Genomic DNA, 25,737 nt, shown 5'->3' on the forward strand with positions numbered 1-25,737 from the left:
TCCCAATCTTTTGGTACCATTTGAGACCTGATTTGTGACCCAGGATATGATCTATTCTGGAGAATGTTCCGTGTGTACTAGAGAAGAATGTGTATTCTGTTCCTTTGGGATGGAATGTTCTGAATATATCTGTGATGTCCATCTGGTCCAGTGTGTCCTTTAAGGCCTATCTTTCCTTATTGATCTTTTGCTGGGATGATCTGTCCATTTCAGTGAGGGGGGTGTTAAAGTCCCCTACTATTATTGTATTACTGTCAATTGTTTCTTTAATTTTGTTATTAATTGGTTTATATAGTTGGCTGCTCCCATGTTAGGGGCGTAGATATTTAAAATTGTTAGATCTTCTTGTTGGACAGACCCTTTAAGTATGATAGAGTGTCCTTCCTCATCTCTTATTATAGTCTGCGGCTTAAAACCTAATTGATCTGATATAAGGATTGCCAGCCCAGCTTTCTTTTGATGTCCATGAGCATGGTAAATGGTTTTCCACCCCCTCACTTTAAATCTGGAGGTGTCTTTGGTTTTAAAGTGATTTTCTTCTAGAGAGCATATTAATGGGTCTTGTTTTTTTTTTTTTTTTTTTTTTTTTATCCATACTGATATCCTGTGTTTTTTGATTGGGGCATTTAGCCCATTTCCATTCAGGGTACCTATCAAAAGATATGAATTTAGTGCCATTGTATTGCCTGTAAGGTGACTGTTATTGTATATTGTCTCTGTTCCTTTCTGGTCTACTACTTTTAGGTTTTCTCTTTGCTTAGAGGACCCCTTTCAATATTTCCTGCTGGGCTGGTTTGGTGTTTGCAAATTCTTTTAATTTTTGTTTGTCCTGGAAGCTTTTTATCTCTCCTTCTATTTTCAGTGATAGCCTAGCTGGACACAGTATTCTTGGCTGCATGTTTTTCTCATTTAGTGCAGTGAATATATCATGGCAGTTCTTTCTGGCCTGCCAGGTCTCTGTGGATAAGTCTGCTGCCAATCTAATATTTCTACCATTGTATGTTATAGACTTCTTGTTGGGAGCTGCTTTCAGGATTTTCTCTTTGTCACTAAGACTTGTAAGTTTTACTATTAGATGATGGCATGTGGACCTATTTTTATTGATTTTGGGGTTCTCTGTGTCCTGAACTTTGATCCTTTTTCCATTTGCCATATTAAAGAAATTTTCTACAATAATTTGCTCCAATATACCTTCTGCACGCCCCTCTTTCTTCTTCTTCTGGAATCCCAATTATCTAATATTGTTTCTTCTTATGGTATCACTTATCTCTTGAATTCTCCCCCCATGGTCCAGTAGTTGTTTGTGTCTGTTTTGCTCAGCTTCTTTATTCTCCATCATTTGGTCTTCTATATCACTAATTCTGTCTTCTTCCTCATTTATCCTATCAGTAAGAGCCTCCATTTTTTTTTGTATGTATGTATGTATGTATGTATTTATTTATTTTTTATTTCTTTTCAGCATAACAGTATTCATTGTTTTTGCACCACACCCAGTGCTCCATGCAATACATGCCCTACCTAATACCCACACCTTGTTCCCCCAACCTCCCACCCCCTACCCCTTCAAGACCCTCAGGTTGTTTTTCAGAGTCCATAGTCTCTCATGGTTCACCTCCCCTTCCAATTTCCCTCAACTCCCTTCTCCTCTCCATCTCCCCATGTCCTCCATGTTATTTGTTATGCTCCACAAAGAGCCTTCATTTTTTATTGTACTTCATTAGTAGCTTTTTAGATTTCAACTTGGTTAGATTATTGTTCTTTTATTTCTCCAGAAAGGGATTTTATTTCTCCAGAAAGGGTTTCTCTAATCTCTTCCATGCCTTTTTCAAGCCCAGCTAACACTTTGAGAATCATCATTCTGCACTCTGGATCTGATATGTTACCAATGTCCATGTTGAGTAGGTCCTATCCGTTGGTATTGCCTCTTGTTCTTTTTTTTTTGTGGTGAGTTTTTCCCTCCCTGTCATTTTATCCAGATAAGAGTATATGAACAAGAGAATAAGATCCTAAAGGTATGACAAAGACCCCATAAAAATGTACGCTAACCAAATCAGAAGAGACCCAAAACCAGAGGGAGAACAAAGGGGTAAGAAAGAAATAAAAATCAAAATATATATCTATATCTATATATCTATATCTATATCTATTAGATTGATGAGTAGAACATAGCCACACCCAGGTGATTCTGGGTGTATTCTGGTCTTTTAGAAGAAACTACCTCCCAAAATTTTAAAGAAAGAAAAACTTATATATATACAAAAATAAGGGTGGACATGATGAAGTGATGCAATATGAATGTAAAGATGAAAATTTTAAAAAAATCTAAAAAGGGTTTGATAGGATAAGTTGGTTGTGAAAATAAAAGAAAAAAAAGTAGAGAATGTGTTTAGGCTGGAGACTAGAACAAAACCATGTGCTAGATTTAGGGTATATTTTGACCTATTAGAAGAAATTGTATCCCAAAATTTTAAAGGAAAAAAAAAACCCTGTATGTATACAAAAAATAAGGTTAAATACAATGAAGGGATAAAATAGGACTATAACAATGAAGGTTTAAAATGATTTTTTAAAAGAAAGGTATTATTGAGATAAACTACTTAAAAATGTTAAAAGAGGGAAGAGGAAATGTTTAAAAAATAGAATAAGGAAAAAAATAAAATAACAAAAAAGTTAACTTTGCAAGACTAAAGGATCATGGAGAAAAAGTTATGAACTCTATGCATGCTTTCACCTAGCTCTGGAGTTCCGCTGTTCTCTTTGATCAATGAGCTTGTTCTTGGCTGGATGTTCTTGCTGATCTTCTGGGGGAGAGGCCTGTTGCAGTGAGTCTGAAATGTGTTTGCATGAGTCAGAATTTCAGCATCCTTGCCAGGGGCCAGGCTAACTAATCTACTCAGGTTTGCTCTCAGGAGCTTTTGTTCCCTGACCAATTTCTATAGAGCTCTGGAGGATGGGTATGAAAATGGCAGCCTCCCAATCTCTAGCTTGGAGAAGCTGAGAACTTGGGGCCCCACTCCTCAGTGCACCCTCAGAGAAAAGCAGTCAATCACTCCCATCTCCCTGGTCTCTGGCCACGCTCTGTGCTCACCCGGCCTATGACTGAGTGTTTCTATCTCTGGCACACAGACTTGTTTGGAGTCTCCAAACCCAGCAGATTTCTGCCACTCATTCCTGTGCCATTCCTTCTGAAGGAGGAAGGAGGGGGTCTCTCCAGATCTGCCACTTGTGGGGTCCCTGCTCGAAGAGCAGTGGTCTGACTGTGCCTTGGATCATGGTTTAAGGTAACCCTGGTCTGAAAGCTCACTCTGCAGCTTTGTCTCTGTAGTTGGCTTCCCTGTTCCAATACCTCAGTGCTCTGACACACTCAGAACCCCCGATCTTTCTGTGACACTGTGGGACCTGAGACCATACTGTCCCCGTGAGGGCTCCACCCCCGCTTAGCCTCTGGAGTGACTGTCCCTCAGTGGAGCAGACTTCTAAAAGTTCTGATTTTGTGCTCCACTGTTCCACTGCTTTCCAAGATCCGGCCCCTCCCCCTGCAGTCTATCCTCCTGTCGCTTCGGATTCACTTCTCTGCATGCCCTACCTTTCAGAAAGTGGTTGATCTTCTGTTCCTAGAATTGCTGCTCTTCTCCTCTTCTATCTCCTGTTGAGTTTGTAGGTGTTCAGAATTGTTTGATAACTATCTAGTTGAACTCCTGGGACCTGATGTCATTTCAGTCTGCTACTCGTCCGCCATCTTTGCCCCCTCTCTCAGAGCCTTGGTTTAAATAGATTATTTTTTTTTTCTTCCCCTTTTCCCCATGTAACTAGTTGACTTTTTGGGAACTAAATGAGCATATGATTACAAAGCGATTTACAAATGAAATGAGTTCCAGATGTAAATTTGTTCTTAGATGAGCCTGTCTATATTATTAACTTAGTACAAGCAACAATTTCTGGAGTTCCAGAGAATCTTGAGGTCCTATGGAGAAGGGTGAAGGACTGAGTGGGCGGGATGCTGGTCCTCCCATCAACACTTACCCTACTGCAACATTTCCTATTGATCTACTTTACAGGCTGAAGCTCCAAGTATTGAGTTTGTTAAACAAATTGACAAAAGAATTCTGCTTTTAAAAAGTTGAAAACCACTAATTTAAACATTATTTCTGATAGTCTTAATTCTCTTGTGCCTATCACCACACAGCCCTTTTCTCAAGCAGTGCAGGTGGAGTGTCTGTTCAAGCTACTTGATTTCTTGCTTCTCTCAGGTGGTAGCTTTCTTGTCATAACTACTAATGGGATGCCTTGTTGTGGGGCAGAGTCTTCCTTAGGACAGATGGGGAGAGGAATTAAGAAAAGATACCCTAACTCCTTAGTTTTCAATCTGCTAAATTCCCTGTCCAACTCTTGCCTTGTGATTTACTACTCATGTCTCCTGTGAGGGTAGGTGGGGGGAAGGACAATTATCCAGCCCCCAACCTGGTAATCTCTACCATAGTTCAGGGCTCTCAGGGTTCCAGAGTTACATTGTGAGCTGCATTATGACTTTTGTATGCCCTACGTACTTTGGCCTTTGGATACTTATGCTATAGAAAACATTAAAGGCTGAGTTCATTATCACATGTTCACCACTCTTACATTTATTTTTTCTTCTGATTTTAAAAGAATCAAAGTGAAAACATCTTTGTAGGTCCTTCAAATATCATGCCTGGCTCCCCCCAGCACTGAGTCTACTGGATAAGTCAGCCCTGATTAGGGCAAGGGGATTGGGTTGGGGGAGGAGGACTCTTCTTCATCCCTTAGTGGGATGTGTTAAGTTAGTTAATTCTTCTATTGTTTACTTATAGCATCCATCCCCATTTTCTGGTGTACCTTCCAACCCCCATCACATAACTACTATGCATCAGACATGAGTTCCACTGGGTTGGACCAGAAGACAAATTTGAGAGGCAGAATTGTCACCTCTCTCAGAAGACCAAGTCTTTCTTATGGGGTTCTATGCATCATGCCTGGCTCTCTCTTTCCTTGTTTTTTTTTCTTCATTCCCTAAGTAACTCTTCATATTTATGCAAATGAGATTTTGGGAAGTCTATCCCATTAAACTTTGCCAGACATGTTCAAATATATCTGAATCCCATTTAGATTCAAGATGTGACTACCTATATATCAAAAACTTGAGGGTTATTTTTATTACTCTTTTCCTTTGAACTGTAGTAATAGCCTTAAGGAATATTCTTTTTTTTTTTTTTTTAAGAAAGAGAGAGAGAGAGAGCACGAGTGCAAACACATGAGCAGGGGCAGGGGAAGAGAGAGAATCCCAAGCAGGTTCCATGACAACCATGGAGCCTGATGTGGAGCTCAGTCCCATGACCCTGAGATGATGCCCTGAACTAAAATCAAGAATATCAAGAGTCAGATGCTCCACTGACTGAGCCATTCTGGTACCCCAATAAGGAATATTTTTTAAAACCTTCTCCTTATTTATACTGACTGTACCTTAAATTAAACCCTCATCATCATTCACTTGGAATAAATTCCAGTTCTTACCCCTTCACCAAACACTAGTAATATGTTATTTTCTCATTTAAAATTTGGTTGGATCCCTACTAACCACAGGATAGGGTCCAACTCTAAAACATAGCATAGAGGGTTTTCATGATTTGACCTTACTAGCTTAATACTTTTCCTTTGCCATCTAATGGCATTTATCAGATGTATCAGTCAGCTAATGCTGTGTAACAAACAAACCCAAAACCCACTGGCTTAAGACAATAGTATTATAGCTCTCACCTCTGTGGATTGGCTGGAATCAGCTGATTTAGGCTGGGCTTGCACATGTGTCTGTGGGTCGGTTGGCTTGTTTATATGTCATTGGCTCAGCTGGAGACTTCAGGTAGGGCAGCTTTATTTCATGTGTCTCCCCTCTGGAACCAACATATGGACCAGGCACTTCCATGTGTGTTTTTACCCTGGAAGCATTGGTTTGACAAGGCATACTTTTTTTTTTTTTTAAAGGATTTATTTATTTGAGAGAGAGAGAGTGAGAGCACATGAATGAGGGGAGAGGCAGAGGGAGAGAATCTCAAACAAATTCCTGACTGAGCAGAGCCTGACAAAGTGCTTGATCCCAGGACCCATGAGATCATGACTTGAGCCAAAATAAAGAGTCAGTCACTGAACTGACTGAGTCACCCAGGTGCCCCCAGGCATACCTTCCTTATAGTGACAACAGAAGCTCAAGAGAATGACATGAAAGAGCTCTTGAGCCCTAAATTCAGAATTGGCATATCGTTACTTCTGTCTCATTTTATTGGCCAAAGTAAGTCACATAAATGAGTTTAGAGTCGAGAGATAGGAAAATATGCTTTGCTTCTTTATGGGAAAACCGAAAGTTTACATGGAAAAGAATGAGAGGTGAAGAATTGAGGCCATTAGTATGATTTGACACACCAGCCATCCACTACACTTTTAAAACTACCTGAACATATCATGTCTGCTTGAGAAAGGGATTGTAAAGATTCATTCTGAGCCCTGTGTCATGAAGAAGGCTGGCAAGTCTATTCTTGCTATAACATTATTATGATGCTTCCTGCTTCTTAATCTTGTTACTCCTTTGGTTTCTCTCCCACTGGCTCTATGAGTCTTGTCAGCCTTTCAATGCCACCTACATGAGAAGAGTCTTTTTCTGATGCTCCCAACTGAGAACATTGGTCAAATTACTTGAAGATCTGGATAAGCTCTTTGCTTCTACCCAGAGATGAACTTTGTTGCTTTAAAAAGTGACAGGAGGGAAATTAAGGACATAGGCAATGTGGTGCAAGTTATCACAACTTCACAGAAATCAAATGAATAGAATGATTTTCTTCTTTAAATTGGAATCATCAGTACAGCTATTTGAGAGAAGCAAGTATGCACAGACGTAGGGTTCATCACCACCCTTTGGAAGCAGACCTAGGTGTAGAGAGTGAAGGGACAAATAGGAAGATACCTTCCATCCTCACCTTACCGATCTGCAGTAAGGGGCATGTGTGTACTTCCCCTGGGGGAAGAGAAAGGACTTGAAAATATGACCAAGGAGTCTTTTTCCACATGAAATCCCTTTTGCATCACTGGGCAATTTTAACTGCTACCTTTCTCTTAAGGCCTATTTTTATGGCAGTACTGTCTTCTATTTTAAATCTATTTAATCTGCCCTCTTCTCCAACTCCATGGGGCAAATTTACTTTTTGTGTCTTTTATGTCATATTATTGCTATTTATGTACACACCAATATATATGTTTGTCCAGGCTGTGAATACCTAAGTGATCAGAATCAAGTCCTACTTGTCTTTCTATTTTTAGTAGGATGGATCAAATGAATGCTGAATCTGTCCTGTCAGATCATAAACAACCTGGAGGCAAGATTATTTATCTTGTGCCTTTTATTCCTCACATTATCCTGCATAATTCTTTGGACTTAGTAGTCATTCCTTAAATAAATATTTGTTGAATGATACAAATTAAAATAATGCTTACTCTTGGAGACCTGAATTTTATTACTGAAGTACTTATTTGTTATTAAATCATGTGTGAGATTAGGAGGGTTCAAGAATATTCTTATGGGTTCTTCTGAAAATTTATCATTTCTATTCCCTGATCTATACAAGAAAATTTTGGAGGAGCTGGAATTTAGTGTGGAGAAAGGATAACTGAAGGCTGATAATTAATGCTCCTTTATTGGTGGTGTTAGTTATTCTTCATCTTAACCAATGAAAGTGTTTGTGTGTATTGCCTAGAATATAAGCATAGATTAGATATTATTATTCATAGACTGCATTAGGGGACTTACAGAATTTCCTTCATTGGCTTTGAACAAAAACCCTTTTTTGGTGTGGGCTTATGACACCTGCTTCTAGTAAGCTCTTCAGTTCTCTGTGATTTAGTAGTTTTTACAATGACTGTAGCAATGGTTCATGGGATGTGTTTTTTTAAGAAGTTTTTATTTTAAAATCAGTTAGTTAACCTATGGTGTTATATTAATTTCAGGGGTACAATATAGTGATTCAACACTTCCATACATCATCTGGTGCTCATCACAAATGCCCTCCTTAATCCCCATCATCTATTTCACCCACCCCCCACCCATCTCCTCTCTGGTAACCATAGATTATTCTCTATAACTGAGGGTCTGTTTCTTGGTTTCTCTCTCTCTCTCTCTCAATTTTTCCCCTTGTTTTGTTTCTTAAATTCATGTATGAGTGAAATCATTATGGTATTTGCCTTTTTTTTTTTTTTTTTTTACTTATTTCACATAGTATTATACTCTCTAGCATACCCTATTGCAAATGACAAGATTTCATTCTTTTTTATTGCTGGATAATATTCCATTTTATATATACTACATCTTCTTTATCCATTCATCAGTTGATGGATACTTGGGCCACTTCTATATCTTGGCTATTATAAAGAATGCAACTATAAACATAGGGGTATGTGTATCCCTTTGAATTAATGTTTCTGTATTCTTTACCCAGTAATGAGATTGCTGGATCTTAGGGTAGTTCCTTTTTTAAGTTTCTGAGGAACCTCCATACTGTTTTTCAGAGTGTCTGCACCAGTTTGCATTCCCACCAAGAGTGCACAAGTGTTCCTTTTTCTCCACATCCTTGCCAACACTTGTTTTTTTCTTGTGTTGTTGATTTTAGCTATTTTGACAAGCGTGAGGTGAAATGGCATATGTCTTTTAAAGTTGCTGACATATGTAATGAAATGTTAGATGATAATATTTCATAGTGTATGTGGAATAATTATGTGGGACAAACAAGGGTATATTAAGTATCTCCCAGTATATATTGTTAATGCACATATTTTTGTTTTGATTAAAAATCCAGCACAAAATATTTCACTTTTTAATGGACTTTCTTAAGCAAAAAAGCTAACAAAAATTATGTAATAAAGGTAATAATGAAGAAAACACGTACTTGCCTAAATAAATGGTAATTGGTATGTGATTTTAAGATTTTAGGTTCCCCAGGAAATGTCATGAAATACCTAGAGCTAGAGTTTTACCTTTAGAAAAATTTTCAGTTATTTATTTCTTTGCAACAAATCACCCCAACCCTTAGCAGCTCAAAATAATGAACATTTGTTATTTCATATAGTTTCTGTGGTTCAGGCATCCAGGAGCCGCTTCACTATGATTCTGGCTTGAGGTTCCTCATGGGGTTGTCATCAAGCTCTTGTTGGGGCTGCCATTATATGAAGACTTGACTTGGGCTGAAGGATCTCAATCACAAGACTGACAATTTGGTGCTGGTAGTTGGCAGGAGATCTCAGTTTCTTACCCTCTTCATTGGCCTGCTTGAGTGTTAACACAACAGTTGGTTTCTCCTAGAGTGAGTGATCTAAGAGAGAGCAAGGTAGAAGTTGCAGTATCTTTTATGACATAGCCATATATTATCATTTCTGCTATATATTACTGATTACACAGGTTAGCCCTATTCACTGAGAAGGGGAATATTCAGGGGCATGAATACCGGGAGGTGGAAACCACCAGGGACCATCTTGGACACTGGCTACCTGAGCTTTTTTGTAATAAGATCTGCAGCTATTACTGCAAATGTTTTTGTTGAATATTAGGATAGGTTAGTTGTATGTTAACTTGTTGAGTTTTAAATTTTCTGAATAATTTTACAGTAGAAGGTATTTAAGAAAATTAATGAACTTATTATTTGATTTAGAGACAGTAAAAACTAGTAAGTTTCTTAGATTTAGTGTCATTTGAGAAAGCATAAGAAAAATATTTTAATCCTTCTTCAGATTGTGTCTTGGAAGTTTTAGTATTACAAATTCCTGTTGACTAAATGAACAAAAGAGGTATAAGAATTTCAAAGTCAACTGACACAGGCACATAATTATTCAGGGGATCTTATATTAAGATATGAAATGAGAACCACTGTTCTTCCTTCCCTCTTTCTCTGCCCCTAGCCCAAAAATCAATTGATCTCTTCCCCAAATTTGTTTTTCAGTGGCATAATTGGAACTGGTGCCTATTCTGGTATTTATGCTTTTATCCTCATCTCTCTTTATAAACTGAATGAATTCCTGTTGAACTTGGATCCTGCACATAATAATTATGCTTGCTTGAATACATTGCTTGGGATTAAAGACATTATTTCTAGGCTGTTATTTTAATTTCCCTAATTAAATAGTAAACTTCTTGAGGAAAAGAACCTTGCTTCATATTTCTCTTGGATTCCTGGCCCTAAAGCACTGTAGCAAAATGGTGGTCACATAGCTCGTCCTAATTCACCAAATAGTCAGTGCTTAATTCAAAGGAATGTCATATCTAATATGGTAGATACCATAACCTAGAAGCAGGCATAGTCACTAAAATTTATCTATAGGTTTCTGAAAGAAAAAGCCCAGATTTGTGTTGCCTTCCTTGGTATAAATATTAAGGAGTAGAGGATAGTGCATTGTTTGACTGCAGGCTTGATCATATTCTGGAAATATTTTTCTGATTACATCTGTTTTAGACGACCAGAATTTAACAAGCTTTTCATGAAAGTTTCAATAACTTTTTTCTAAAAGTTCTATATAGTTTTGTATCATGGGGCACCTATCAGAAAAGTGATATAAAAAGTATACATCTACTTGAAACACAGTGATTCTGGAAATAATTGTAGTTTTTTTTTTGTTTTTTTTTTTTAATAGGCTTAAGGATTTTACTATATTCTGTTCGGACATTGTGGAAAAGATACCAACACATTCAGTTATAGATAGTGTCTGTAGGAATTTTGAAATTTAAATTTATATGGCAGCCATTCAGATTCCTTTTTTTAATCATGTTTTTTAGAACTGACAGTTTACTGAATACGGGGTCCAGCCATTCAGAACAATCATATAAAATGTTAAAAAGAAAAAGTCAAATGTGGTTGAGAATGATTGCAAAGCAGCCTTGACACATTCTTGGGCCTGTAAGCAGGATTCTACAGGCCAATGCCAGCAGGGTTTTGCCTGCGGGAAGTGAGAAAAAGTCAATGCAAATCAGGGCAGTTTCTCAGGAGAATAACCTGTGTGGACAAGTATTTGTTTAGGGCCATAAAAAATGGCCTTTTCTTTCCTTCTTTTTGAAACTTGAACTTCATAGTAAGTTATTTAAAGGCAGGGCATCTTGAATAAGTGCTGATGAAATCATGAAAGGGTATATGTTAAAAACACTGTTTTGGTCCACGTCTTTGCAGCTAGTGTCCTTTGGGAAGAACCTGGATTGCATGAGGGAGAGTCGGGGGTGGGGGTGGGAAGTTGCTCTCCCCACCTCTCTTCTTTTGAAGATGATTGAAAAAATACTGAGCCTGCCTAACAGGCCAGAGAGACACTGCTGCTTCTGTTGCTGGTCCATCTGCTTGAGGCAGTTTAGGGGAAAGACCATGGACTCTGTTTGTTTTGAATACTACACAGTGCACTTTGGGGCTCAGAGCTCTGGTTTCAGTGGCTGAAATTCGGGCTTCCTTCAGACTTCACTGATCTTTCAAGTTCCTTCCAGCTCTAGCATTCTGGGTTCTAAGTTAGACACCAGAGGTAGAAACTGCTCTGTGAAACACATGAAAAATGTATCCAGGATCGTCAAGTTGCTTCTGGCTTTTAAAAATTTGCTCAACACCGTGACAGACCATGTGAGAACTGGAGAAATATGTTACACACTGTCGTTTCTGACCCAGGGAGACAAGATAGAATTAATCGTACATGTTAGGCAAAAGACAACAGTAGTTCTTTACCTCTGGGGTTGCTTTCTGCAGTTCCAATTACCCACAGTCAACCACAGTCCAGAAGCAGATGATCCTCCTGACATATTGTCAGAAGGACAGTAGTAGCCTAATGCTGGATCTCAGTGTGTATGTCGTTCACCTCACTTCACCTTATCACATAGATCTTTTATCATCTCATCACAAGAAGGTGAGTACACTATAGTAAGATTTTTTGACAGAGACAGGGACCATATACACATGACTTTTATTACAGTATATTGTTATAATTGCTCTATTTTATGATTAGTTACTGCTGATAATCTCTTACTGTCCCTACTTTATAAATTAAACTTTATCATAGGTATATCTGTATAGGAAAAACATATATATCTAGGTACTATCCATGGTTTAGGCATCTTGGATCATATCCCCTATGGATAAGTAGGGACTACTGTAATTATATTTCTTTTAAAAATTTTCTGTGGTTTTTTCCTTAGTCCCAAATCCAAGATTTCTGATTCAAGTCCACTTTGTATCTTGGTAAAGTTTTTTTTAGTTTTTCTCACATTTCTTTCTTTCTTTTTTTTTTTTTTTTAAGATCTTATTTATTTATTTGACAGAGATCACAGGTAGGCAGAGAAGCAGGCAGAGAAAGAGGAGGAAGCAGGGTCCCCGCTGAGCAGAGAGCCCGATGTGGGGCTCGATTCCAGGACTCTGGGATCATGACCAGAGCCAAAGGCAGAGGCTTTAACCCACTGAGCCACCTAGGCTCCCCTTTTCTCACATTTCTTAAGGCACTGTATTAGTAGTTTATAATTTTTTGTTGCTTTTGTGATTTTGTTCCTTTTCTCATTTTTATTTTTTTAAAGTAGGCTCCATGTCCAATGTGGGACTTAACTCACAACCCTAAGATTAAGAGTCACGTGCTTTACTGACTCAGCCAGCCAGGCACCTCCCGCTGCCTTTCTCAATTCCTAAATTTGTTTTTTTGTAATGGATTTACTGCTAGATAACATTTTTTCTAATACTTTTGCTATAGATTCTTTTGGGGCTAAAGTAACAGAGTCAAGACTTGAATCCAAGCAATTGGACTATAGAGCATGTGTGCTCGATCACCTTATCATGCTGCCTTCCGTATGATTTTTCACTGGAGACTACCATGGATATGCTTATATGTTTCTCTTTTTTTGACTTATAAATTGATAAATTTCCTACGGTTAACTGAAGCAACTATTTTACTATTTTTTTTTCATTTGACTTATGAAATCATGTATTTCCTAAAGTTAAATGAAGCATTTTTTTTTTTTACTCTTACCTGTTACCTCCACATCCATTTATTATATTTATAAGGAAAGTGGCCTATCATTTTCTTTTCTTGCAGTGTCTTTATCTGGCTTTGATATTAGAATTATGCTGGCTTCATAGAATTACTTAGGAAGTGTTCCCTCTTCTTTCATATTCTGTATAAGTTTAAGAAGGATTGATGTTAAATGTTTGGTAGAATTCACCAGGGAAGCTATCTGGTCCTGGACTTTTCTTTGTAAGGAGGTTTTTGATTACTGATTCAATCTCTGTACTTGTTACAGGTCTGATCAAATGTTCTACTTTTTCATGGATCAGGTTTAATAGTTTACTTGTCTTTTTAAACAGAATTCCTGACATTCACACTCAATTTTGTGAGTCATTTTAAAATTATTTAGATTATTACTTATGTTTAAACAGTGTCATTGCATATCATCTCTACTTATTTATTTTTTATACTTTAACTTTCTACTTTGGAGCTGTTAATTGCATCGTCAAATAATTTTTCCAGAACATAAATATATGTGTGGTATGTTTTCTGAGTGGGGTATGTATGTGATCCCTGCTGCAAAGGAGATATACAGAGTTCTTTGGGAAGTTTTCTGCCATTATTCCTACTGGCATCCTTTCTGTACTTCCCTATTCCTCTGGGACTGCCATTTCGTTTGATGATGTCCCACAGGTCTCTAAGGCTCTGTTGAGGTTTCTTCTTTCTTCTTTCTTCTTTTTGTTCTTCAATTTGGATAACACGGTTGATCTGTTTCCAAGCTCACTATTTTTTTCTTCCATATCTGTTCACATTTACCACTGAGCACCTCTATGGAATTTTTCATTTCAGTTAATGAACTTTTCAATGCTAGAATTTTTATTTTGTTCATTTCATAACTTCTAATTCTTTATTGATATTATATATTTGATGAGACACTACTATCATACTTTCCTTCATTTGTTTTGACATGATTTCTTTTAGCTCTCTTAACATATTTAAAAAAGTGATTTAAAGTGTTTGTGTAATAGGGCCAATTTCTGGGCTTTCTAAAAGACGGTTTCTTTTCTTCTTTTTTTTTAAATAATTTTTTTTATTTTTTAATAAACATTTAATGTAATTTTAGCCCCAGGGGTTCAGGTCTGTGAATCTCCAGGTTTACACACTTCACAGCACTCACCATAGCACATACCCTCCACAGTGTCCATAAGCCCACCACTTCTCCCTCCCCCCCTCCCCCCAGCAACCCTCAGTGTGTTTTGTGAGATTAAAAGTCTCTTATGGTTTGTCTCCCTCCCGATCCCATCTTGTTTCATTTATTCTTTTCCTACCCCCCAACCCCCCCACATTGCATCTCCACTTCTTCATATCAGGGAGATCATATGATAGTTGTAAAAGATGGTTTCTATTGATTGTCTTGTTTCCTATGTTGAGCTATGCTTTTTTATATTTTTGCATGTGTCATATTTTTTTGGTTGTTGTTATAAACTGAACATTTATTTATTTATTAAAAGATTTTATTGGAGGGCACCTGAGTGGCTCCATTGTTATGTGTCTGCCTTCGGCTTAGGTCATGATCCCGGGGTCCTGGGATCGAGGCCCGCATCGGGCTTCCTTTCAGTGGGAAGCCGGCTTCTCCCTCTCATTTCCCCTGCTTGTGTTCCCTTTCTTGGTGTCTCTCTGTCAAATAAATAAAATCTTAAAAAAATTTTTTTTTATTTGGGGTGCCTGGGTGGCTCAGTCATTTAAGTGGCTGCCTTTAGCTCAGGTCATGATCCCAGGGTTCTGGGATCAAGCCTCACATCAGGTTCCCTGCTCAGCAGAGAGCCTGCTTCTCCCTCTCTCCCTGCCTACTGCTCTGCCTACGTGTGCTCTCTCTCTCTCTCTCTCAAATAAATAAATAAATAAAATCTTTAAAGAAAAATATTTTATTTATTTATTTGAGAGAGATCATGAGCCTGGCGGGGAGCGGCAGAAGGAGAGGGAGAGGCAGACTCCTTGCTGATCAGGGAGGCCAATGTGGGGCTCAATCCCAGGACCGTGGGATCATGACCTGAGCCAAAGGCAGAGACTTAACTGACTGAGCCTCCCAGGTACCCCTAAACTGGACATTTAAAATTATATAATGTGATAATTGTGAAAATAAGATCCTTCTTTTCCCCCAGGGTTTGTTATTATTGCTGTTTTCTTTTGTTCTTATTTTTATTGTTGTCATTTAAAGAATTAGTGACTTTCTTGAACTAATTTTGTAAAGTCTCTTCTTTATTGCGTGTGGCTGCTGAAGTCTCTGCTTGGTTAGCTTAATGGTCAGGTAATAATTGAATATAGATTTTCTTGAATGCCTGGAATGAGTGTCTCTCAGATTTTGCTGAGGGATTCTTTTGTGTGTTGGGACATACCCTAGTACTCAGGCAGACAATTTATAATACTGCATTAGTCCTAACTTCCAGCTTGCCTGGAACCTCAGTGTTGTCAGAGGTGAAAACTTAATGCTTCTAGTCTCCTCTGAGAATGTGTACAGCCCATGGTGTGCATATCAATGTAGAATAGGCACCTGACAATTGGCTTTTTTTGATTGTAATGTAAGTACCTGATGTTAAGTTTTTGATTGCTGAGGAATCCATTTCAAAGACATCCATCTTGAATAAACACATTGCCAACCACATAACCAGATAAAGAAGGATACCCTTCTCATGAAGTTCCTTTTTTTTTTTTTTTGAAAGTTCTGGTTACCTAGATAATCATTTGACTGATTGCTGCTTGCATTTTCCTTCCTGTGCTTTAATTGCCACACTTATATTTTAAATTCACTGATAAGGAGTGAACCTGCTAAACCCTGGGCATCCCACCCTCAATTCCAATGAAATCAGAACCAGGTCCATGCACTTGCTCTCTCTCCCTCTCTCTATCCTCACAAACTCGTTGTGTGGTCATGGGCATGCCATGTACCCTTTAGAGCTCATGAGTAGTAAACCTTATTGTTTCAAAGTTCCCTGATAGTTGTTGCTGAGGTATATTTTATATTCATAATAAGAACTATAGGATTGGTCCAGCCATAATATTTGCTGTGGCTTGGGAAATTCTGTGGGGACCTACCACAAATAGTGTGGGCCCAGGTGATTCCCCACAGGCATTTTCAGTTGATAACATCACTATTGATAGGTTGAGACTGACCCTAAACAACCAATACACATTCACATAGCTGAAAGTTACTAAAATATTTATTTTATTGTTATCTTTATTTTTCGAGGTTACTGGTTAGCTGGATAGCAGATTATGGGAAGAGGGCAAGTTAAAACACTAAAAATACTCACTGTTCTTATTGACATCCATTAGTAATCTTTGAATAAGTGCTCCCTGGGTTGCTATAAGCTTTTCAACACTCAATTCTGAGGCATACAAATAAAGGAAGGAAGTATGACCCATAGAAAAGAAAAAAAACTTTTCTTGAAAAAGCCTAGGCATTGGACTTTAACTAGACAAATACTTTAAGTTTTCATCTATTTTTATCTTTATATTTAATTTATTGGGTGGTTTGGAGATGCTGTTTTTGGCTATTCTGATGCCATTTTAACCTGGCTTTTCCTGCTTAGCATAATGTTTCTGAGATTTGCATTTTGTATATTAGTAGCTCCTTTTTATTTTAAGAATGCAATCTTAACTGGTTATTGCCAGTATGAAATTTTATTTGTTGAATTGTTAGATATGCTTTGGCCTGCTAGTTTTTTTTCAGTTAACTTTCTTTTTTTCACCAATTACATGGTTACATAATCTATTAATAGTAATATTTTGGTTTTCTCTCTTGTGTTATTTATACATGTACTCTTTCTTTTCATGTTGCATTGGTTCTCCTGCCTAATGTTTTATTATGAAATATATTTGGTGCAGGAATCTGCAAAAACCTCTTGTGGGGTTAAGTTTTTTTCTGTTTCTGTTTACTCTTTACTCAGATATGGGTGTTGAATTTTATTTAAGGTTATCCTTAGCAGTTACTGAGTTGATAACATGAATTTCTGTGGTAATCTGTTAATGTTATAAACTAGTAATGAATTATCCATGAAGTTATGGGAAAAATTTCCTTGGTCAAGTTTTATTGTTTCTAAATATGCTGATTAATTTCCTTTGCCAATATTTTAATTGGGATTTTTGTGTTTATGTTCACAAGTGAGGTAAACTATAGGTTTATTAAGCTATTTTTAGCCTATATTTGATATTGGTACATTACCTACATGAAATGTGTTGAGAAATTTCTTTATTATGAAATATTGTGTTCATTGCTCAGATTTTTCAAAATTTAATATTTTTGTCATATTCACTTCAGATTGGGTAGAGATACCCTTTGTACCTCTTTCCAATCAATCTCTCCCTCCTCAGATGTGAACAATATCCTGAATTTCGTGTCCATTATTGTCAGGTTTTTATACTTGAATGGTATATTTATAAACCTAAAAGGTTGTAAAGAATTTTTTATTTTTGCAGGATTTCACATTTGCTGTTTAGTTAGCGTATTTATTTTATTTATTTATTTTTTTAAAGAATTATTTATTTATTTGAGTGGGGGCCAGGGAGAGCACAAGTGGAAGGGGCAGAGGGAGTGGAAGAGAGAATCTCAGACAGACTCCATGCGGAGTGTGGAGCTCAGTTGAGGGCCCAGTCCCAGGACCCTGAGATCATGACCTGAGCCAAAACCAAGAGTCAGACACTTAACTGACTGCGCTGCCCAGGCACCCTTAGTTAGTATATTTATGAAGAGCTGAGTTTCAGGAGCCAGTTAGTCTTGGTTTGAAATTCCTAACTATAATAATGAAATTTTCTATTTCTCTTTTCAGTTTTGTTAGTTTTTTAAAAAAATGTCCTTTGAAGCATTGACATTAGTGTCTATTTCTATGTCTTCTGACAAACTTGACTCTTGTATTATTATGAAATGATCTTTCTTTTGCTAATATTTCTTGTTTGAAGTGAAGTCTGCTTTTTTTTTTTTTTAAAGATTTTATTTATTTGACAGAGAGAGATCACAAGTAGGCAGAGAGCCAAGCAGAGAGAGAGAGAGGAGGAAGCAGGCTCCCTGAGAGCTGAAAGCCCGATGAGGGACTTGATCCCTAAATCCGAGATCATGACCTGAGCTGAAGGCAGAGGCTTTAACCCACTGAGCCACCCAGACGCCCCGAAGCCTGCCTTTTCTGATATTAATATAGCCACTCCAGTTTTCTTATGATTAATGTTTGTATAACTCCCTTCATCCTTTAACTTTTAACCTATTTATGTCTTTATACTTTAAGCAGGTTTCTTTCCTATAGCAATCATATTGTAGGATCTTGTCTTTTTCTGCAGTGACAGTCTTTGTCTTTTAACTGGAGGCCATTTACATGTAATTATCGATAAGGTTGAGTTTATATTTACTATCTTGGTATTTGGTTTCTATTTGTCACATTTGTTTATGTTTTTTTCCCTTCTTTACCTGCCTTCTTTTAATTATATTTTCTAGCATTTTATTCTGTTTTGTACTAATAGCTTATTTATCTCTTTATTGTCTTAGTAGGATTTATGGAGTTTACATTGTGCATATTTAACTTATATCCCTATAAATAATATGCCATTTCACATATGATATAAGAACTTTTACAGAAGTCTATTTCCTTTCCTTTCTACCAACATTGTGTCATTATTAATGCATACGTCATATCTATGTATAAAACAAAACATTATTAATTTTATTTAAACCATCCATTATATTTTAAAAAAATCTTTAAAAAGAGAAAATGTCTTTTTTTTATTTACACATATTTTAAATCATTCTATTACTTATTTCCATTGTGTGCGTTCAAGTTTTGATCTGATACCATTTTGCTTCTGCTCAAAGAATTTCCTTTAACATTTCTTGTAGGTTTGATGACAATGAATTTTTACACATTTTGTTTGCTGAAAAAGTAGTTCACCGTCAGTTTTGAAAGATATTTTTGCTGGATATAGAATTTTATGTGGACGGTATTTTTTTTCATTATGGGTACTCTAAATACATTTCTTCCTTGTCTTCTGGCCTACATAATTATGATAGGAAGACTGCAATGTTAGTTTGTGGTAATTAGCTGTCGGCAATTATTAGTTTCTTTGTAGTTAATGTTTCTCTGGATGCTTATAAGATTTTTTTCTTTATTACTAGTTTTCTTAATTTTGATTATAATGTGGTTGGCATCATGTTCTTTACGTGTTTCTGCTTGGCATTCATGAAAATTTTTGCATCAAGGGGTTTATAGTTGTCATCAAATTTGGAAAATTTTGGCCATTTTTTGTACAGATATTTTCTGCTCCCTTCATACTACCCTTTCTGGGACTCTAATTAAATATTATGTTAGACTGAGTATTAATTTTCTTTCAGTTTTTATTTCTCTCTGTGATTCATTTTGTGTTGTTTCTATTGCTGTGTCTTCAAGTTGACAAATATTTTCCTCTATAATTTTACTCTGTTATTAATGCCACTCAGTGAAATTTTTATTTCAGATAATGTTTTATCTAGATATTCCATTTGATTCTGTTTTTATATCTTACATTTGTTTCTTATTATATTTACATCTTTGAACATTTTAATATTTAAATTAGAGAATTTAAGATCCTTATCTGCTAATTCCAACATATCTATCATATCTAGGTCTTTTTCTAGTGATTTTTCTCCTGGTTGTGTGCTACATAATTATGCTTCTCCATGTGACTAGTAAAATTTGATTGAGTGCTGAACATTGTGAATTTTACATTGTGGAATATAAGATTTTGTTGTCTTCCTCTAAAAGTATTGGAGTTTGTTCAAATAGTCTGTTAAACTACCTGAAGATCAGCTTGATATTTTCAAGTATTATTTTAAAAATGTTGTTAAAGTCCTAAGAAGCATTTGCTCTAGAGCTAATTTAGAACTACTATTAATGTCTGACTCTTCTGAGGTTTATAATGAATGTACCACGTATTCAGCATGTCTGGTGGGAGAACTGATGATTCCTAGTCTTGTGTGAGCTTTTGGAATTGTGGTTATAGCTCTTTGGTAATTGTTCTCCCTTGCCCTGGGGAGGGTTAGTTTATCTTTGTCTGCCCTCATGGGTTTCACTACTGTATGAACAGATTGGTATTCAGTCAATAACTCGAATACCTGATTCAGATTCCTGGAGCTATTTTTCTATTCTGTTCCTTCCTTTCCATACTATGCCTTACAAATTCTACCCTCTTTGTCTTCCCCTTACTCTACTTTCTCTTTTTTCAACTTAGTGAGATACCTGGATTCTGTGTTGTTTTCCTCTATTTTGTGTTGTGGTCTGGAAATTGTGAAAGGCAGAAATATGGATTGATTTGCCTCTTAACCTTTTTTGGTTTCCATTATCTTAGTCAGTATAGTTGTGCACTGCTTATTGCCCAGTCCTAACTAAAAGAGTTGCTCTTATATTTTGTCCAATTTTATAGTTATTTGTGATAGAAAGGCTGAAGTAGAAGCCAATGGCCTAAGTTGGATCTTTTTGATGAAGCAAAGAAAAGGTAATGTTTTAAAGCACAGTGAATGTTTATATATTGCTATTGATGTCATTAAAGTCTAGAGGAGAAATGGGCTGTCAAAAGTCATGTAATTGAATTGAATCCCCATTTTAAAGATGATAGAACTGAGGTGAGGAGGAACATAGTAACTTGCCTGTTGATACCTGGTCTGTGACTTTGCAGTTTGGGCAGGAGCTGGGTTTCTTTCTTTCTCTTTGTTGTTAGATGTTGTAGTGTGCTATCTTCTTACCACTTTAGCTGAATGAGACTTTATCATAGCAATTAGCATTAGTAATGATAAAAATGATATTAGCAGTTATACTCATTAAAATTTAAAGTATACTCATATTCCTTCTTGCTTTGAGTTAGATTAAATTTTAGTTTTTAATATATCTTCCTTGTACAGCCGTTTAATAGCAGTGTTTTACAAAATCTGTACCTATACCTAATTGTCTGATTAAATCTGATGTTATATCTATTGATATCAATAACTTAAAAAGCCATGAAATTGTAATAATAGATAAAATATTTTCATTGTAGCTTTTATTTTATGTTTCCTATTTACTGCATAATATTTAGCTTAAATTTCTTTTATATATTCTTCACTGATTAAATGACTGGAATTTTACTGCATTGAATAATATACCTCTATGATGTTAAAAACTGGCATTATTTTAATTGTTTTTTTTTTTTTTTCTTCTTCAAGGATATATCTTTAATGGGGAAAGTGTACTGGCACAAGCCGTCTCAAGTGCAAGCAGAGCAAGGATTACAGATAAATCTTGAGGAACCTCAAATGGTAAAGTTTTTAATAAAAATCCTCTTTGTAGGGGCGCCTGGGTGGCTCAGTGGGTTAAGCCGCTGCCTTCGGCTCAGGTCATGATCCCAGGTCCTGGGTTCGAGCCCCACATCGGGCTTTCTGCTCAGCAGGGAGCCTGCTTCCTCCTCTCTCTCTGCCTGCCTCTCTGCTTACTTGTGATTTCTCTCTGTCAAATAAATAAATAAAATCTTTAAATAAAAAAAAAAAATCCTCTTTGCCTATACTGAAGTAGTGGTTTGTCTCTTGTTGCTTGAATACTTGCTTAGACAGTTAAAAAAACAAACAAACAACCTCCCTTCATTCATTTTAGAGGTGTGTTTAACCATATGAACATCTAATCCAATATCACATTGGGAGTCTTGGCTATTTTGGCTCACCGTTGCTGCCTATCATAGACCTTCTGAGCTAAGGCCCAAAACTCTTTCCAGAAGGGGAATATTTTAACAATTCCTCTGGCCTAGGCATTTATATTCAGAAAGTTGTTGCAGAATTAATTAAAGGTTGTTAGCTTCTAAGAAGCACCATCATATATTTTATTTAGCTAGAAAAATTGTTTATAGCATTGATGAGGGAAAAATTTGGTAGAGAAATAATGAATTGTTGGTGACAGAAATTTATTTCAGAAGTAAAGCTTCCTTTTCTTCTATCACTGGCAAAGTATTTATAGGATTCAAAGCAATCTGGAATACATTCCCTATGGATAGGACATGTCTCCCTGTGTATAGAAATCTACATTTACATAAAACAAACCATTGTACCATGATCATTTCCTTTATAAAGGATTTGTAAAATATTGTTACATAGCAAGCTCCTTTAGTTCCTGAAAATGAGTCCACATACATAAAAGATTCAGATTACATTTCATTTTTATCGTAATATGTTATCATTAGAAAATATATGGAATCTTTCCACAAAAGCCATGGATCTTATAATGTTAGAGTTTCTACAACTGATTGAACTACCAGAGTCTGAAATGCTTCTGGATTGAGACCATGCCTTTTTCTGCTTTGTATTCTTATCTCTTACCCCAGGACCCCACATGTGTAAGGCTAATATGTATATATATCAATTTTGAAGGCTTCCCACATATGCTTTGGACTTAAAACTGACATCTAAGGTAGCTTTCTCTAGGGAACACCATTTATAGGTAGATATCGAAACCTCTGATATATAAGCTTCCAATGGGTATAATAAACTGAAAATACAAGATTAGTCAGGTGTAGAAAAATAGAAATTCTTAATACCATTTGACTTAAAACCATTTACTGCATTCATGTAAAATATAACAAAAGATACCATTTTTCAGGAAAATATGAAAAGGGCCCAATATCAGGTACTTGACTTAGATATCATTTTGACTATTTAAAATAAAGATTTAAACAAAAATATTGATTTCTTTGTAATGTAATTCTGTGGGAATCATTCTCTCAGTTTTGACATTTACAAGCTATCACTAGACTTTTTCTGGCCACTGGCTTTTTTTTTCTTCTGAGATTTATTTATTTATTTTAGAGAGAGAAGGAGAAAGAGAGCACACGTGTGCACACATGGGGGGATGGACAGGGGGAGGGAGAGGGTGTCTTAAGCAGACTCCAAACAGAGCATGGAGCCTGATGTGGGACTTGATCTCATGACCCTGAAATCATGACCTGAGCGGAGACCAAGAATCAGATGCTTAACTGGCTGAATCACCCTGGCACTCCTGGCCACTGGCTTTTTAAGTTAGAAAATACCTTTTAACTTGATACCTGGTCATGGTAAAAAGGCTCCTCTGTGATATCTTTCATTTCAGACACTCTGCCAGAGAGCAGAACTCTATCTGTCCATCCTACCTGTCCCTTAGGCTTCTAGAAGTTTACTGGGCTGATATTTATCTGGGGAACATTGGCTAACATGCTGTCATCTGGTTGTGCCTGCATCCTACCCTCAGAGCATGGCGGCCTCACTTGTGAACATCTCAGTGCCACAGGTCAGAGATCTCTTAGTTCTTTGATGCAACTTATTTTCTTTAAGTACCCACCATTTCAAATACAATAGTTTTTGAATCATCATAGAGAATAATTTCCTCACATACTTACTAAAAAAAATCAGAGTTTATTTATTCATTCCTTTTCTTACAACGTGGTAGGCTTTGTTTTAGACATGGTTAATATAAAGATAGAAAAGACAGTTCTTGACCTTGAGGAATTCATTGTATGGAGTAGACCAATATATAAAGAGACAAAGTACAATACTGCTTAATGAATATTCTAAATAAAGACTACATAGCAGAGGAAAAAATTGATATAATTTTCTTTCATTTATTCATTTACTTGTTCACAAATAATTGGAGATGGTATAAATGCACTAAGTACTTGAGATATAGAGATAGGTAAGATACAATTTTTTTTTCTTAGATTTTAAGTTTTAAAGTATTTAAACTTTCTGGTCTCAGGATGACTTTAAACTCTTTTTTTTTTTACAGTTTAAATATTCTTTTTAAAAAATTTTAAATTCAATTAATTAACGTATAATGAATTATTTGTTCTATAGGTACAGCTCTAATACATCAGTCTTGTATAATATCCGGTGCTTATTACATCACATGCTCTCCTTAATGTCCATCACCCAGTTGCTGGAGGATGCCTTTAAACTCTTGAAAAATATTTTAAGGATCCAAAGAAGTTTTTGTTTATATGGATTGTATCAATCAATGTTTACCATAATAGAAATTAAAACTGAGAAAAATATAAAATATTTATCCATTCATTTAAAATAATAATAAGCCAATTACATATGAACATGGAACATACCATTTTAGAAAAAAAATCTCAAAAAATTTTAGCAAGAACATTTTTTTGCGTATCTGTATAATACCTCGTTTAATAGAGAGCTAGAGTCTCATATCTGTTTCTACATTCAATCTGTTTTGTATGTTTTTTGGTTGAAATATATTAGGTAAGCCTGGTTTCATACAGATTAAAAAAGGAATAATATTTTAACAATTTCTTAACAAAATTATGGCCACTATTCTTTATTAATATACCAAAACTCTGCAAGTGGTAGTGTCTTAAAGAGTTGCAATGAGGAATCTGAAACAAGATAAAGTAACTTATTGTATATCCTTACATTAACATCCATTGGTCTACCTTGTTCTTTGAATGGCTCCTCAACCCCTGCATGCTTTTGTAAGCTCACATGTTAATCATATGAAAAGTACTGGTTCACTGTTTTACCCACAACTACTTTTCCATCACAAGTGCAAGCATCAACATAGTGAAAAAGGCAAGTAAGACTTGGTATTATTATGAAAATAGCTTTGAAATTGCAGATCCCCTGAAAGGGTCTCAAAGATTGTCAGGAGTCTGTGGACCATACTTCTCAAAGAGGGTAAGAGAGTGAAGTTTGGATTCAGGTTGGCTAGGTTCAAATAGAGCACTGCTACTTACTCTCACTGTGACCTTGGGAAGGTTTCTTAACTTTTGAAAGCCTCAGTTTCTTCTTCCACAAAATGGGGTTACAAACAGTTCTTGCTTTGTGGAGTCGTGGTGAAGATTAAGCTTAAATGAGATAATGCTCATGTATGTTGATGATTATGATTATGATAATGATTACTTAGACAACTACAATACAATGTGATGCAGGCTGAAACAGAAGGAGGGCACAGGATACAGACACAATCTGTAAAGGTTTGGTGGCAAAAGGAAGGCTCGGCAGAGATCTGAAGAGTGTCTGTTGCAGCTACAGGATTGTCACTGCCCTCTTCTCAAGCTTCTCTTTCTTCATTTTCTGTTTTGATGGGTGGTACCTTCATCTGTTCAGTCTCCCAAACCAGAACCTGGGAGTATGTGTTGAAGCCAGGAGAAGAGAAATTGAAAAGAAAGGGAGTGATTAACATGCCAAATCTATGGAGGATGGAACAAATGAGCTTGTCATAGAAAGCACAGGGCCCATAACACATATCGCCTGAGCGTATCTGTTCTGCCATTTTATGAAAAAGATTTTATTAACCCCCCCTTTTTACAATGAGGAGAATGAGGCTAAAAAGAATTAAGTAACTTGACCAAAATCACCCATCTATTAATTGACAGATCCAGGATTTGAATAATGTCCCATCCAGTTACAAAACTTTTATCTTTTCATTGTATCATCCAATAGTTTTATAGAAATATGAACTCCAGATTGAAGTTTCATTTTACAAATGGAAATTTCTTGGATTAGCCATCCTTTTTGTATAATAAAGATAAATAGTATTTGATGTTGTATGACATCTTTATCCTTTATTTTACTTATTAGCAAATGAAAATGTATCAAAGAACAAAGTGATGCAATTGCATTTTCAAGTCATTCTCTAGAATTCAGACTTTTGTATAAATCAGACTGGTTTTATCCATCTGTTAATTTGAGGCAATGAAGCTTTAATTGCC

General features: G+C 36.2%; 1 protein-coding gene across 1 annotated transcript in view; it reads left to right on the forward strand.

Moving 5' to 3' along the window:
• Positions 1 to 25,737, forward strand: part of LOC111158034 (tetratricopeptide repeat domain 6) — a 218,685-nt gene that overhangs the window by 59,848 nt on the left and 133,100 nt on the right. Inside the window, exon 2 of the mRNA XM_022519831.1 lies at positions 21,218 to 21,310. Coding sequence (XP_022375539.1) covers positions 21,218 to 21,310 — 93 coding nt within the window. The remainder of the gene's footprint in view (positions 1 to 21,217; positions 21,311 to 25,737) is intronic.

This window comes from Enhydra lutris, unplaced genomic scaffold, assembly GCF_002288905.1.
Source record: "Enhydra lutris kenyoni isolate GAN:26980312 unplaced genomic scaffold, ASM228890v2 scaffoldscaffold4, whole genome shotgun sequence".
Classification (NCBI taxonomy): domain Eukaryota; kingdom Metazoa; phylum Chordata; class Mammalia; order Carnivora; family Mustelidae; genus Enhydra; species Enhydra lutris.